The 16,181-nt window shown below is 45.5% G+C and overlaps 1 protein-coding gene across 4 annotated transcripts in view; it reads right to left on the reverse strand.

Annotated features, from left to right (window-relative positions):
- The window catches only part of SCUBE1 (signal peptide, CUB domain and EGF like domain containing 1), a 441,848-nt gene that overhangs the window by 291,382 nt on the left and 134,285 nt on the right, over nucleotides 1-16,181 (reverse strand). For all 4 annotated transcript variants that reach the window (XM_055000435.1, XM_055000434.1, XM_055000433.1 and 1 more), the window contains exon 6: nucleotides 2,761-2,877. In XM_055000435.1, coding sequence (XP_054856410.1) covers nucleotides 2,761-2,877 — 117 coding nt within the window. The remainder of the gene's footprint in view (nucleotides 1-2,760; nucleotides 2,878-16,181) is intronic.

Genomic DNA, 16,181 nt, shown 5'->3' on the forward strand with positions numbered 1-16,181 from the left:
CAACATTTCCTTGAAAGACCTGGGGACTCTGGATTCTACACGCATCTAAGGGGCAGGGAAGGAAAAGAAGTGCGTGTGTGTGTGGGGTGTGTGTGTGTGTGTTCTCATCTGCCTGCCAGCTGACTAGCTGGTTTTCACCACCAATAAAATGAGCCTTTGCAGCAGCAGCAGCAGCAGCAGGTGCTGAGCTGGAGGGAAGAGAAGAGGACACGGGAAGAATTCTCCCCCAGCTGGGATATGCAATGTGAGCCACGGAAAATGTCTGGGGTACAAAGCAGAGAATGCCCAGTTTCAGCCGGGTCTCTCTTTGGAAGGATCACGGGAAGGATCGTGACCGCTGACAATGCTTCCTGTGGTTACATTTCTCTAATTGTCTTGAAACTGAAAATCAACAGAAAAAAAGATGACAGAGCCTGTAAAAATTACGGGGCAAGACATGGCCAAGGTAAAGTCTTCTTTATTTCAGCAAGAGACGTAAGCCTGTACTTAAGTCTCTCTAGTAAAATCAGTGGCATTGAGACCTTCGACTGGATAATGGATATTTTACGCTTAGAATTTGGCATACAATCTGAAAGCACCCCCATACACAATTAAACAACACCTACAATAACAGGAAACCGAAAATACATCTAAATAATTCTATGTCTGTAAATACAGTAAGGAAACTTCCTGATTTTCAGAACGCTTATAGGATGGTGCGAAATTGTCATACTATCAGGTAACATTACTTCTGCAGAAGAAATTTTCTTCTGCTTTTCAATTTATTTATTTATTTATTTATGTAAGCTGCTTTGGGTCTCAATTGGGGCGAATGCTGGGATATAAATGAAGTAAATAAGTAAATAAATGAATAAATAAATAAATTGTATACCCTACTTTTTGCCCAATGGAGGCCCAAACCGGCTCATGTCATTTTCCTCTTGTTCATTTTATCATCACAACAACCCTATGAGGTAGGCTAGGCTGAGTGTGTGCAACTGGCCCAAGGTCACCCAGAAAGCATCCAAGGCAGAATGAAATGAAATCCTGCCCTCAAGTCACAGCTGACTTATGGTGACCCCTCCCCCGGTAGGATTTTCAAGAAAAGAGACTAACAGAGGTGGTTTGCCATTGCCTACCTCTGTAGCTCTCGTCTTCCTTGGAGGTCACCCATCCAATTATTAACCAAGGCTGACCCTGCTTAGCTTCTGTCAAGATCAGGCTCTCCTGAGCTATCCAGGGCAGAGCGGAGATTCAAATCTGCCTCTTTCAGATCCTAGTCTGGCCCTCGAACCACTATATCACACTGGCCCTCCTGTCACCCACTTCCAGACTACCATATGCTTTGGTCATGGCCAAGCCGCTCGCCCTTGAACTCCATCTGTTCCACTGCCTGGGCAGCCCTCATGAGTGCTGAGGCTGCCATAACGGAGTTTATGGTGATCAGACGAGGCAGCAGCTCCTGTATTCCTTTTTCTATGAACACAAGACAAAGGGCTTAAACAACTGCTACCTCTACTGCTAAGCTCTAGTGCCACTTAATTACTCAATTAATAAAGATGCTGCTCTCTTTGATACAACTCACCAGATGACAACCGGCCAAGTCACATATGCGGCAGACCACATGAGCCTCCACGAATTATGCGGCCAAAAGGGTATGGCGACAGCCAGTCCCTACATGTCCTGATAGATTTTCAGCACAATCCTAAGCGTGCATTGAAACAAATGGGCTCAGAAGGAACTAACTCTGCTTACAATGATGCTCTTAATCATGAAAAACAACTCATCTTTTTCGGAGTTAAGATCTACCAGAACCACACGGGGAGCCGGGGCTTTTTTTCAGCTGGAACACAGTGGAACGGAGTTCCGGAACCTCTTGAAAATGCTCACATGGCTGGTGGCCCCGCCCCCTGATCTCGAGACAGAGGGGAGTTTAGATTGCCCTCTGTGCCAATGGTGTGGAGGGCCATCTCAACTCCCCTCTGTCTGGAGATCAGGGGGCGGGGCCACCAGCCATGTGACCATTTTCTCTGAGGGCAACCCACTGGATTCCACCACCTCTTTTCCCAGAAAAAAAAGCCCTGGAGCCACTCATATAACTGGGCTAACATGAGGCTCCAGCAATAAAAATGGGCCCATGCATGGCTCACTACAAGGCATAGCCCTTCTAGTCGAAGTGATGGAGGACTCACAGGTGTTTCTGCCGCAATAAGTTTGGTGAGTAGCCAAGGGGTGACTGGAGGCCAGTTTTATTTTGCTGCCTCAGACCGACAAGGTTCCCTTCTGCAATGATCACCTCTGGAAATGTTTCTGAAAATTTCTCTCATGATAAGATTAACGCATGTTCCCCAACTGTCCGAGGGGTGTATATATATGTGTGTGTTCGTGCATGTGAACACATTTGCATATAAAAGGCAATACTATGGATAACAAAATATTCCCGATATAACCTTCCTCATTCCTGTTTGTCTTACTTATGTTATGACTTTGTCCCTAAACAAGTAGCGAGAGGGGAAGCCAACCCCACTACTCCTGAGGCCCAGCAATAAAGAAAACACACATGTAGAGTATGTACATGCATTCAGACACAATCAAAATGTGCTCCCACGGACACACAATTAAACAAGTAGTTATAAGTGACAAACTCTTAAGGAAATGTTTTAGAGCTTTTGATTTTTGGCTTTTATTATCTTTACAGTCTTAATCGTATACAAGAAGCTTTCCCCAGACATACTTCCATGCTATCCATACCCACTGGCAAGATTTCAAAGCGGTACTCACCGATGCATGTCCGACCATCTGAGTGCAGGGCATACTTCTGGTGACAGCCACACACAGGACCAGTCTCTGCGTCATCACAGGTATGTTGGCAGCCTCCATTTCCATAGTTACAGGTTACTAGTTATTCCCCCCAAAATATGTGTATATACATATGCATAAATAAAACAACAATGAAATCAATTAGTTTCTGATGATTTCTTAGCACATATAAGTAGTTTTTTTTAAAAAGTATTGCATAACACAACCTCATTCATATACATATAGCTGTTTCCACAGCCTCCTAGCCATCTTTCACCCCATTTTCCTAAGTTGCTATTAGACAGCAACTAAGCATCTCTACTAGACACAGTGGTAATGCAGCTGGAGCATGCTGAGGGGCTACACTCTCCCCCATGCCCAACTTCTATGCACGTGAAGTTTCCTCTTCACAGGATCTGATGTGTTTATGCCCCAACTAATGTAATCTACACCTTCCATTTTTCCAGGAGGAGATTGTATATTTGGAATGTATGTGTGTAGACAGGACTTCAAGAATATTGATGCTGTACAAGATGAGGGGGCAGGGGCAAGAGGCAAAATCCTGAAACCCATCATTATATGTGGAGAAGCTACAAAGGCAACAGGCAGACTGACTGACTGACCGCACAAAAACCAAGGCAAAGACAGTTGTGTCATTAAACACCAGAGTTTCCACAACCATGACACATGCATATAACACTGTGTAGTGAATGCTGCAGCGTAACAGTGCAGATCTCATTTTTGCCTGGAACTGACCTGGTAGCCTTAAACTATTATTTCGGCCTTAGTCCCATATAAGGTTGCCAACTCTAGGATGAGAAAATCCCGAAGATTTGGTGGTTAAGCCTAGGGAAGATGGGGATTGAGAAGGGGAAGGGCCTTATAGTGCCATACAGTCCACCCTCCAAAGTAGCCACTTTGTTCACAGCAACTGATCTCTGTAGTCTGGAGATCGGCTGTAATTCTGAGAAATCTCCAGGCCCCACCTGGAGGCTGGCAACACTAATCACACATCTGTAATGTAGGAATAAGAGTAATATTACTAGCCTTGAAAAGGGTGTTGCAAGATTTGCTGCAATATTGAACAAAATTAACAATTACAGAAACTGCAACTTATACCTCAACTAATCATAATACCTTTAGAAAACTTCTGAAAAGACTTTATACACACTCACACAGACACACAAACACCCATGTTCATATAAGGTTTCCCAACTGCTGAGAGAAAAATGTTGTATCCTATTTAGACATGGGCACAAACAGCATTACGAACGCAAAAAAACCATGAACAGCCCGTTCATCTGTTCGTGAGGCCCCATTGTAAACAAACAAGTGGTCGTCGCAAGCCTGGTTTGCTGCGTTCGTCCGCTGTTCATGAAGCCAGACAGTCAGGCACCTTCAATCAATTCCCTTGGCAACGGAGGCAGGGACTGCCTGTCTGCACTCCTTCTGTTGCCCTGGAAACCCCAATCTAAGCCCAACGTAGCTTGATGGGCAGGTCTTCCTTCCAAGTGTGGAGCTCCAAATTGGTTACAATTGGTTACATGGGAGCAGACACTAGGGGGGGGAGGGGTGATGTTCTGTAGCCATGGGCACTCCAATCTCATCTCTGCAAACCCTGTTAGGCAGTTCTGACTGCTTTTCCCTATGAGACCTCTGCTTATCAAAGGGCACTGTGCTTCCAGTTCTGGCTTTCAGTTTCAGCAGGCAGTGGAGTGAGACAGAGCTGTTGCTAGCCTTTTGGGAGAAAGACAAGGAGAGTGCATTGCAGCTGGGATTTTTTCTGTGTGCGGTGGGTGGGATAGGGATCTATCCCCTCTGGGTCCAGGGCTGCTGCCAGGCTCTGGTGCCAAGCTCAGAGGGCACCTTAGCTGAGGGCTCACATTGATTATTATTACTATCAGTGCCTGATCTGGTCAGGTTTCTGGGAGTGCTGGGCTAGGGCTCTACCCCCTCCCTCTGGTTCCAGGGCTGCTGCCAGGCCCTGGGGCCAAGTTCAGTGGGCACCTTGGCTGAGGGCTCACCCTGATTTATTAGTGCCTGATCTGGTCAGGTATCTGGGAGTGCTGGGCTAGGGCTCTACCCCCTCCCTCTGGTTCCAGGGCTGCTGCAAGGCCCTGGGGCCAAGCTCAGTGGGCACCTCAGCTGATACGGTTGTGCTGCATGGCCCAATGCTGCCTCCCCGAGCCCACCAGGCCCGGCAGCCACACTCATCACCCACATCCTGGTCTGCGCAGGAAAGTACAGTGCAGTACTCTGAGGCCGGGCAGGCGGGCGGGCACATGGTAGGTGCTGACAGCAAGCGGCCAGATCCCCTGCCCCACCAGGCCCGGCGGCCGCACTCATCACTCACGTCCCTGTCTGGGCAAGAAAGTACAGAGGCCTGGCGGGTGGGCAGGCACATGGTGGGTGCCGCCGACGAGTGGCCAGACCCCCCGCCCCCTAGAGGGGAGGCAGCCCGCCACCACCTCACCAAACCCACCAAACCTAGTGGCCGCACTCATCACCCACGTTGCAGTCTGCGCCGGAAAGTACAGTGCAGTACTCTGAGGCCTGGTGGTTGGGCGGGCACATGGGGGTGCTGCTGGCGAGCGGCCGGACCCTCCGCCCCCTAGAGGGGAGGTGGCCCGCCTTCGAGTCCTCCACTTGTAAACGTGGCCAAAGTCAACTGATGGCTCCAATTGTATCGAATGGGAGTTTCCTGGGGGTGTCAGATTTGGGAATGTATAAGTCCATGATTCGTATTGCAATCTACACCAAACTTCGGTGATGGCTGGAGGGGAGCCTGCTGAACACTCCTTGTGAATATGCGCTCTCTAAGTCCAACGGGGGCCATTCTGGCCCCCGCGAACAACAAACATGTTCATTAATGGGACATGTTCATTACTATTCATCTGTTTGTGTTCGTCAACGGCAACAAACTACGAACAGCGTGTTCATTTTTTCCCCCGTTCGTGTCCATGTCTAATCCTATTAACCAAGGCTCAATGGGAATATTTACCAGGTGATGTTATTGACCTACATGCCATGAAATTCTTCAGTTGCTGTTTCCTACACATTAAGCCTCTGTTAAAGGGACAGGACATTTTTTCCAGGGCTGTCAGCAACCATCATTGATATGCACAGAAATTTTGTGAATGACTGAAAAAAATTGACATTTCCACATTTTTGGCAAGCCAGAGAATGCTGATGATAGGTATCTGTCAACACCAACCTGTGCATCTCTGAGCATCCACAATATTGATCTGGGATTGTCAATGTTCAAAGCGTTTCAGACTTTCACTGCAATGTATACATACAACATTGCATGTGTACACATGTGCATATGCTCTGTGTCAAAATGACACGATGAGAAACCTACAATTAGATCAAACCTCAGGAGCTGGAAAATTCTAAGAGTAAGGCTGAGACCATAGAACACTTTCCTGGGAGTAAGCCCTACCGAACAAAAGACTTATTTATGAGTAGACCAGTTTGGGACAGCATTCACTCTCCCCTTTTTCCTACTTCCTTCTCACCAACCTTTGCGTGCCTCCATGTCTTCACCTTTCCCCCTCTGGCAGCCTCTCCCCTATGGCCCAACCGCATGGTGCCAACTGAGCTGGGTCCAGTTGCATGGTAGGGAATCTGCAAGGACTTGAAAGGGGTACTACACTTTATCATGTGTCCTCTTCCCCAAATTATATCCTTACATCATTTTCCTTTCCTATGTACTACCTTCACAGCAAACCTGAGAGGGAGGTTAGGCTGAGGGTGTATGGCTGGATATAAGTCACCCAGTGAATTTTCACCGCAGAGCGAAGATTTGAGTCTCCCAGATCCTACTCTGAAACTCTAATAATTACACTACACTGCCTTTGGGGGGGGGCAGCTATTGAACAGCAGCCAGCAGCAGGGCATGGGTGAGTCATGCAAGCCATGTGGTATGAAGTTGCCTGGTGGTTGCTTCTGGGCCTGGCCCAATGAATCCTTCTTCAAAGGCCAAAATTGGCCTGGAAAGGGTCATGTTCCCTCCCCCTGCTTTTTACTGACAGAAATCAGACCTGGAAAACTGTTATGGTTACCTAGCAACAGCCACTGAGGTTATCTGGTTTTTAAAGCTACAAGTACTTCTTTAATCATTTTTTTAAATTTAAGTTTTATTGGAAAAATTGTATTGTGAACAACTCACTACAAGTTACATAATATACATCGCGTTATATAGATCTTAATCGTTAAGTTAACAAAATGTAATTAAATTAACGATGATTCTCCATTTTGGGTTTTTTTTAACCATACCTATGTATTTTTTTTTTTAGATTTGAGATTTTTCTGCAAACTTGGGGCATTTTTCATGTATGTAGGAAGGTCTGTCTTGTCCTTTCACAGCCCCAGTCTCCAGATTTAACTATCCTCAGATTAGGGCCACTTGACTATTAGTATATAAAATTCCTGGCATCAAGGACTGGAAATCTGAATATTGGGATGCATAAGAATATCATTACCAGTCAAACGGCCTCTTTTAACTGGGAATGCAGAATACAAACTTCTTATTTAATAAATTAAATAAACTTATGTTAACATTTCATATCAGGATCTTCTGGAGTCTTTGAAGAGTCTGGCACAGATCTATTTCAGAATAGCAGCCAGATGGTCTAATGTGTAATCCAGAAAAGAAAGGTAAGCACTCTCCAAATATAGGTTTGACAGCTTTTTTCATCATCTCTAAATTACCCCAAGTATCTGAGGACACAGTAACTTCTCCAAGGCCACAGCGGACCAAGAATTCCAGAAACAGGATCCACCATGCTGGATTAGCCGTCTTCTGCATGGGCAGAGTCAGAGAAGTGGGAACCACTGAAGAGATGCTTAAAATGTTTGCCACATAGTACTCATATGTTGAGGAAGTCACCTGTTGCCTCCGTCTCCATCTTTAAGCCCAACATTACCACCACACCACTTCCCAGTGGATACAGAGAACTGTTTGAAGCAACATGATGGGATTCAGGTGATGGATACAAGATTCTAATCCTTGATCAGCTATAGCAGCCATCACCTCTCATCCTATTTGACAAGGAACATTTTTGCCCCTACAGAAACCGGTGGGCTGCCTTGTGTCCTGTGGCCCTAGGACAGCTATTTATGTACTGCCCACTCTCTCATGGAAGACAGCGGGCCTTAAGAGCTGCAGAGAGGGGGCCTTCTGGTAGCCTCACGGGTGTGTACTCAGTGAGGCTGAAAGAGGAGGTGGGGTGATGGGCAGTGGAGCCCAGGTACAGGCAGTGGCAGCAGAATAGAAGTGATGCAACAGAGGTGGGTTGCCAACCTCCAGGTGGTACCTGTAGATCTCCTGGAATTACAACTGATCTCCAGATGACAGAGATTGGCTCCCCTAAAGAAAATGGCTGCTTTGGAGGGTGGGATCTGGCATTATAGCCCACTGAGGACCCCCCTCTCCACAAATGTCACCCTTCCCAGGTTCCACCCCCAAACCTCCAGTAATTTCCCAACTGGGAGCTGGCAATCAGAGACAGAAAGGGTGACGGCAGTGTCACTGCAGCGGTGGGTATAATTCTCCTCAGGATTGCGATGGAAGCTTAATCAAAATCATATGTGGCAGTTTACCATATTCTATAAATGTGTGCAGGCTGTGCTATGCTCAGGGTTCAAGTGATGCTCTGGGGTACATCTTTAATGTGGGCTGAATTACATAACAGCTATTAAACAATGACGAGGTTATTAACCTTTCAGTGATGGTGACGCCTGCCCTGGCCAAGGCCATGCTGCCCTTCCCCACTGTGGAGGACCTGTTAGGCCTCGGACTGGAGAGGGGAGGCTGGCCTCATCCAAGAGGAGTTGTACCTTTAAGTCTGGGGCAGGTCTCCTCACTTACAATTGGAGTACAATCTTTCCTCCTCAACTCATTGCGTTCCTGCAATTAATCCATTGCCTTTGTAACAAATTTGATGCAGATGCACTTGCAGCTTCTTGACAGACCGTCTTTTGGGGCTGATACAGAATCATCACCAAAATCACACTAATCTTTGTATGCCTATTTGAAATCTGATCATGAACTTATAGCTGAAGAACTGCAACAGAACTGGAATACACAAAACAACCTGGCAAGATATACTGTATAATGTTTAGCAACATTCTTTAGACCTTAGATTGCCAATAATGCAAAACAAAATTATTCTCTGCAATTACTAGACATCAAGTAGATTCCTTAAAATTGGGGTTATCAGACTCGGATAGGTGTTGGAGATGTCAACACATATGTCATGGGTATGTCAGACTATCAGGCATTTTTGGTTAGAACTTAATAGACTAATTATTTTACACTAGACTGCTCACTAGATAGTAATCTAGTTCTTGCAATATTGAGGTAGTTTACAATATTGGGATTAGCTGGTTGCTTTAGGGCTGAGCAGTAGGTTTGGCCAAGTTCAGAGCCAAGGTGGACTCCCTACAAGTTTTAGTAGACTACTGGCTGGCAGCAATTCCCACCAGAGGAAGGTTGTTTATCTGAAAATAAATTAATAATAAAAACTCGTACCTTTGTCTGATTACTTTTGGGGGGGGGTGAAATTGTCAAATAGAATTTTAAACATGAGATCAGTAGGAAAACTCAATGAGCATCTTAAAGCATCTATTAATGAAGGAGTTTGCCTAGCCCAGCTGCTTATTGGCTAAATAATAATAGTAACAACAACTTTCGATTTATATACCGCCCTTCAGGATAACACCCACTCAGAGTGGTTTACAAAGTATGTTATTATTATCCCCATAACAACAATCACCCTGTGAGGTAGGTGGGGCTGAGAGAGCTTCCGAAGAGCTGTGACTGACCCAAGGTCACCCAGCTGGCTTCAAGCAGAGGAGTGGGGGACTGGAGAAACAATCTGCTCCTTCTCAAACAGAGAACTTAAGAGGGAGTAGCCATCTGTTTCTCCCTTCCATCTCAAAGTGAGAACTTGAGAGAGTAGCTATTTGCTTCTTCCCACTACAAACTGAGAACTTGGAGAGAGTAGCCATTTACTTCTCCCCACCACACTCCAAATTGAAAGTTTGGGCTGTGAAGAACAGAAGTAGATTCCCATTCTCCAATTGCCCAAGCTATCAGTTTAAGAACTACAGAATTTATTCTTCCAAACTCTCAGTTGCAGGGTTGGGGAGGGAGGGAAAGTGGATCTCCCCCTCCCACCCCCGTTAGCTGATAAACTATCATGTAACTATTAATCAAATATGCCTATTATACTGTTAGTTATTAACAATTCATTGTAACAATAATGCCTTTTAAGACATTACAGAAAAAACAATGCCTCAAAATATTCACTGGTTAAAGTGGATTTTTTCACCAAGTCATTTTCCATGAGATATTCCACCACTGGAAACCAATATTCCAAAGGTATGATTTGTAATTGGGTCATTTTGTTTGTGTGATCGGACTTGGGTGTCACCAGTACGCTGATGACACCCAGTTATATCTGTTGACGGGTGGCCAGCCTAGCTCACCCCCAGATGTCCTGGAGCATGCCTTTCTTTGAAGCCGTGGGTGGATGGTTGAAACAGAGTCAGTTGAAATTAAATCCTACGAAGATGGAGATCCTGTACTTGAGTCACGAACACGTTCATTTGGGACCCTGACTTCCTGTTCTTGACGGGGCGGTACTTGTACTGGCCCCAAGAGTCAGGAGCCTGGGAGTGATCCTGGATGCCTCCTTGAATATGGAGGCTCAGGTAGCTGTGGTTGCCTGGTCTTTTCTCTTCCATCTTCAGCAGACCAGGCAACTTGCCCTTTATTTCTCGACCCACGACTTAACTGCAGTGATTCAAGCAACGGTCACCTCTAGGTTAGACTACTTGAACACGCTCTGCACAGGGCTTCCCTTGAATCTGATTCGGTGGTTGCAGCTGATCCAAAATGCAGCGGTGCATGTCATCACCGGAGTGCCAAGAAGTGCTGATGCTGTGCCAGCTGCATTACCAGTAGAGTACCAAATCAAATTCAAGGTTTTGGTATTAACCTATAAAGCCCTATGCGGACTGGGACCTGTGTATCTTCGGGACCGCCTCTCCCCATATGTACCCCAGAGGACGCTTCGATCTAGTGATAAACAGCTACTAATGATTGTCATGTCTGAGCCCCATCCATGCCAATTTTAATGATCCTTTTGTTCTAAACCAATGTATCCTGCTATAACTCGATGTCATTTTACCAATTCCATAACTATTTCTTGCACAGACTATCTCAGGTGTTTATTTAACAAACTGCAACAGCTTCCAGTGTTTCTGATCTTGTATGCTACTCCCTCAGACTTTGCTATGTCTTGTTTTCTAGTGACTCAACTTGATATTACAAATATGTGAAACGTTCTCACACAAGAAGAGCGCCAAAATCTTGTTTATGATTGGGAGGGGGGAAAGGAACAGACTTAAATGTTAAAAGAGAAGTCTCTCTCACTTTATGTAATTCCTGTCAACTTTTACTCTTGCTGCTTAGATGCGTACCTTGCTTCTGAGTAGCTCTATGGACATATATATGGAAATGATCTGATTTCTGAAAAAAAGCCATTTAACCAAGTATCTGTGTCTTGCTGCAATGGTCCAGGGAATCTGTCTACCATATCCTGTCATCCATAGCCTGACAATGATCCCTGGCCCCAGGGAGGTCCATCTAGCATGGACCAGAGCCAGGGCATTCTTGGTCCTTGCTCTAATATGGTGGAACGCTCTGTCTAATGAGACCAGGGCCCAGCCAGATTTGCTATCATTCCGCCGGACCTGTAAGACAGAGTTGTTCCGCTAGGCGTTTGATGCTGGGTAGGGCCCTCGATGGCTGAAATAGGGGAGAACAGGGCCCTCCTTATTGAACATTCACCTCCAAAAAAGAAGTTTCCTCCATCTTTCAGTGACGGTTGGAAATGGATTACTGAACTGTTTTGTGCTGCTGTGTTTGTTTTTTAAATATTTATACTGTATCTATTACATTTTTAAACTGTGGTTGTAATTTTAATGTATACAAATGTGATCTGCCCTGAGCCTGCCGGTGCAGGGAGGATGGAATATAAATTTAAAGAAATAAATAAATCAGAAAGTTTCTCCATAGTGAAGCAGTCCCAAACACTAATGAGCCAGGTGGAGATTTGAGGTATAGTTTTTTTCTTTCCAGAAAAAGGCTCTAGTTGATTTGGCTGCTGATAGCAAAGCGGCTCCCAAGTTCATGTAAGAGAACGGAATTGTTTTGTCGTGCCAATAGTTAAGAAGTATAGTCTCTGGCTTCATAAGCACAGTGTAGTTAGTTAGTCATTGATTTTATTATTTTCTACACATTCCAGCAGTGAATATAGGTGCTCCTCTGGCCACAGTTTCCAGCAGTTGGGATATAGTTCAGGGTTTATATAATGTAGTTTAACAGGCATTACATACCAGTGGGTCATGATTTTCATAGTTTGCAATTTTATATTAATAATTTTGGTTGTTAATATATAAGATTCCCAAGTATCTTTCTGCTAAACTCAAGGTGGCAGTCTCTATGCCACAAGATTTGATGTGAACAGTTTATATTTTGTGAAGCTGGTTAAGATGTTGTAAATTTTAGTTAGTGTACCTTTATTCTTGCTTGCATCATGTGTTATCAAATCCTCAAGGGTAGTATTTGGTTTTCCTAGAACTTCTTTGATGTTAGAATCTTTCAGTAAGTGTTTTATTTGTAAGTATTCAAACCAAGGGAGTTTTATCTTTGCTTTCTCTTCTAGTTTTGATTTTTCCAATAAAGTTTTGTTTTTTGTCAAATCACACAACCTTGTTATATTGCCTGATTTCCAATGATGAAAAGATTCTTTGGTACTAGCAGGTATGAATCAAGCCTGGTTCAAAAAAATTGAAAATTTGGGTATAGAGGGCAATAATTTGAGTTTCATCTTATCCCAGATTTGGAGAATAGCTCCTAAGAATCGATTGCCTCTTATGGATGATGCTCTTTGAGATGGTATATTCCAGATGCAAGATTGAATATTTTTGTGGTTTGTATAGTTTGCTCTATGTTTCACCAATCTACTGAGTAGGAGGTGCTCAACATTAATAATATAATTTTAACTGCATTGCTTCATGGTAATTTTTAAGATCAGGCAAGTGTAAGCCTCCTAGTTTAGGAGATCTTTTTAGGACAGTGTTCGCTATCCTAGGTCTTTTGCCATTCCAGATAAATTTCAGTATTTTATGTAGCCAATTTTAAAATTCTTTGTCTGGTATAGCAATTGGGATTGATCTAAAATAAAACAGAAATTTAGGAAAGATCATTGATTTGATGATGTTTAGCCTTTCTAGTAAGGCTAAACATCCATATCAGGCTAAGATCCTGATCAGTCCAATGGTCTAAGACACTTGATATGGAGTGTGCTAGGGCTCTGTAATTAAATTTTAGTAAGTCTTGTTGCCAGTGGACCCCCCCCCCCACACACACACACCATTATGGAGCCTGCTATGGACTATGTCACCTTCCTGCCTTGCTGTTCTAAGATTCTGCCAAGAACTCTGTTAGGGGCAGCATTGTCCATGCCTGCCTCCTGCCTCTCTGCTGATATGGACTGTGTCACCAACACCTGTTTCTTCCCTCCCTGGACACAAACCATACCTGGGCCTGGAACAATGCCACTAGCAGCACAGTGCCATCTGGGAGGACCCTCCACGAGCCTGGCCAGGCACCCCCTGGTCAGTTCCCGCAGGGAGCTCCTTGCAGGATGGCCACTGGGTCTGCCCCCGCCACTGGGCAGCCTGCCAGCCAGCCCACGATGTGCGCCAGGGGAGAAGCCGTGTTCCCAGGCAGCAGAGAGAGTCACCGTGGACAGTTTGTTCTGAGGCTGCTATTCCAAGACCAGGGTCCTGTCACGTTCACAGAGTCCAGCCTCGCCCTGATATGCATATTGCTGGAAGCCGCCCTGAGAAGGGAAACTATGTGCCAACTGTCCAGAACGCCTAAGGGATGCATATCAATACAGCCATCGCATTCCAGGTAGATCCCATCAAGACAACTCCAGCTTCCTGACAGATCCAATCAACCCACCCGGCACTCCCTCCCCTCCTTTGTCCCCCCTTCCTAAGGTGTCCCAATCATACATTCAGACTCTAAAGTGACCCATTAGCTGTAGTCAGAGAACCATCAAGCTTTTGTTTCCCCTCCTGAGAACCACCTGGAAGGCCCCGGCCTCAGGGTATATTTTTGGATACTTAAGCAGGCTCTGCCTGCCATGAGGTGTGCGCCATTCCTCTCCCGACTCTGATCGTCACACTGTGTATCTAGTGCAGGCATTAGATACTGCCCCGCTTCGCTGCTACCGTCTCTGCTTCTTGCTGTGATCAGGTGAATTATCATGCTGTTCCATCGATCTCATAGAATCATAGAATCATAGAGTTGGAAGGGGCCATACAGACCATCTAGTCCAACCCCCTGCCCAGTGCAGGATCAGCCTAAAGCATCTCTGACAAGTATTCATCCAGCCTCTTCTTGAAAACTGCCAGTGAGGGGGAGCTCACCACCTCCCTAGGCAGCTGATTCCACTTTTGAACTACTCTGACCGTGAAAAAGTTTTTCCTAATATCCAGCCGGTACCTTTCTGCATGTAGTTTTAGCCCATTGCTTTGCGTCCTACCCTCTGCTGCCAACTGGAACAGCTCCTTGCCCTCCTCCAAATGACAGCCTTTCAAAGATTTAAAGAGAGCAATCATGTCCCCCCTCAACCTCCTCTTCTCCAAACTAAACATTCCCAAGGCCCTCAGCCTTTCCTCGTAGGGCTCAGTCTCCAGACCCCTGATCATTCTTGTCGCTCTCCTCTGCACCCTCGCCATTTTGTCCACATCCTTTTTGAAGTGAAGCCAAACTGCACACAATACTCCAGATGTGGCCTGACCAAGGCAGTATAGAGAGGGGCTATGACTTCCTGCGATTTCGATGCTATGGCCCCTTTGATACAACCCAGGATTGAATTAGCCTTTTTTGCCACTGCATCACACTGACTGCTCATATTTAGTTTACAGTCCACTCTTACCCCAAGATCCCTTTCACATATACTACTGCCCAGAAGTGTATCCCCCATCCAGTATTTGTGCTTCCCATTTTTGTGGCCCAGATGTAATACTGTGCACTTGTCTTTGTTGAATTGCATCCTATTCACAGCTGCCCACTTCTCCAGAGTATTCAGGTCTTGTTGAATTTTAATTCTGTCTTCTTGGGTGATTGCTACCGCTCCCAATTTGGTATCATCAGCAAATTTAATGAGCAGCCCTTCCACTCCTTCATCCACATCATTGATAAAAATATTGAAAAGTACCGGGCCCAAAACCGAGCCCTGCGGCACCCCACTGGACACCTCCCTCCAATCTGATGAAACGCCATTGACCACCACTCTTTGAGTGCGGTCCTCCAGCCAGATCCCTATCCACTGAACTGTCCTATAGTCTACTCCACAGTCTTCCAGTTTGCCCATCAGAATGTCATGGGGGAACTTAGCAAAAGCTTTACTGAAATCCAGATAAATCACGTCAACAGAGTTCCTCCGATCCAGTAAGCTGGTCAGTCAATCAAAGAAGGAAACCAGGTCGGTCTGGCAAGATCTGTTAGAAACAAAACCATGCTGACTTCCCCGGATCACTGAGTGGTCCTTCAGATGCTTACAGACTGATCCCTTTAAAATCTGTTCTAATATCTTCTCAGCAACAGAAGTCAGATTGACTGGCCTGTAGTTTCCCAGGTCATCCTTCCTCCCTTTCTTAAAGATTGGGATAACATTCGCTCTTCTCCAATCTTGTGGCACATCCCCAGTCCTCCAGGAGGCCTTGAAGAAGATGGACAGGGGTTCTGCAAGTTCTCTGGAAAGTTCTTTCAGCACTCTTGGGTGCACCCCATCCGGCCCAGGGGATTTGTATTCATCCAGTGCAGCCAGATGCCTCTCCACTACCTCTCTGTCAATGTCAATTAGCCACTCAGGTGTCCTGCCACATTTTCTACTATCTCTAGATGTGCCTGAGTTCTTCAGGGAGAAAACAGAGGCAAAAAAGTCATTAAACCTGCCTGCGTTTTCTCTGTCCTCCATCAGAGTTTCTCCATCTACTCCCAACAGCGGTCCAATTGCCTTTTTTACCTTGAGTTTGCTTCTCACGTATCCGTAGAAGTTTTTCTTATTGTAGCGAGCCCTCCTGGCCAGACCCAGCTCGTACTGAGCTTTGGCCTCTCTGATGGCTGATCTGCAGTACCTAGTAACCCTCATATACTCCTCTTTAGAGGTCTGTCCTTCTCTCCATTTCCTGAACATTTCCTTTTTCTCCCTTAGCTTATTCTGGAGCTCTCTGTGCATCCACATCGGTTTCTTGGAGCACTTACCATGTTTCTGTCTTGCTGGGATAGTGAGGGCTTGAGCTTGCAAAAG

This window comes from Eublepharis macularius, chromosome 16, assembly GCF_028583425.1.
Source record: "Eublepharis macularius isolate TG4126 chromosome 16, MPM_Emac_v1.0, whole genome shotgun sequence".
NCBI lineage: Eukaryota > Metazoa > Chordata > Lepidosauria > Squamata > Eublepharidae > Eublepharis > Eublepharis macularius.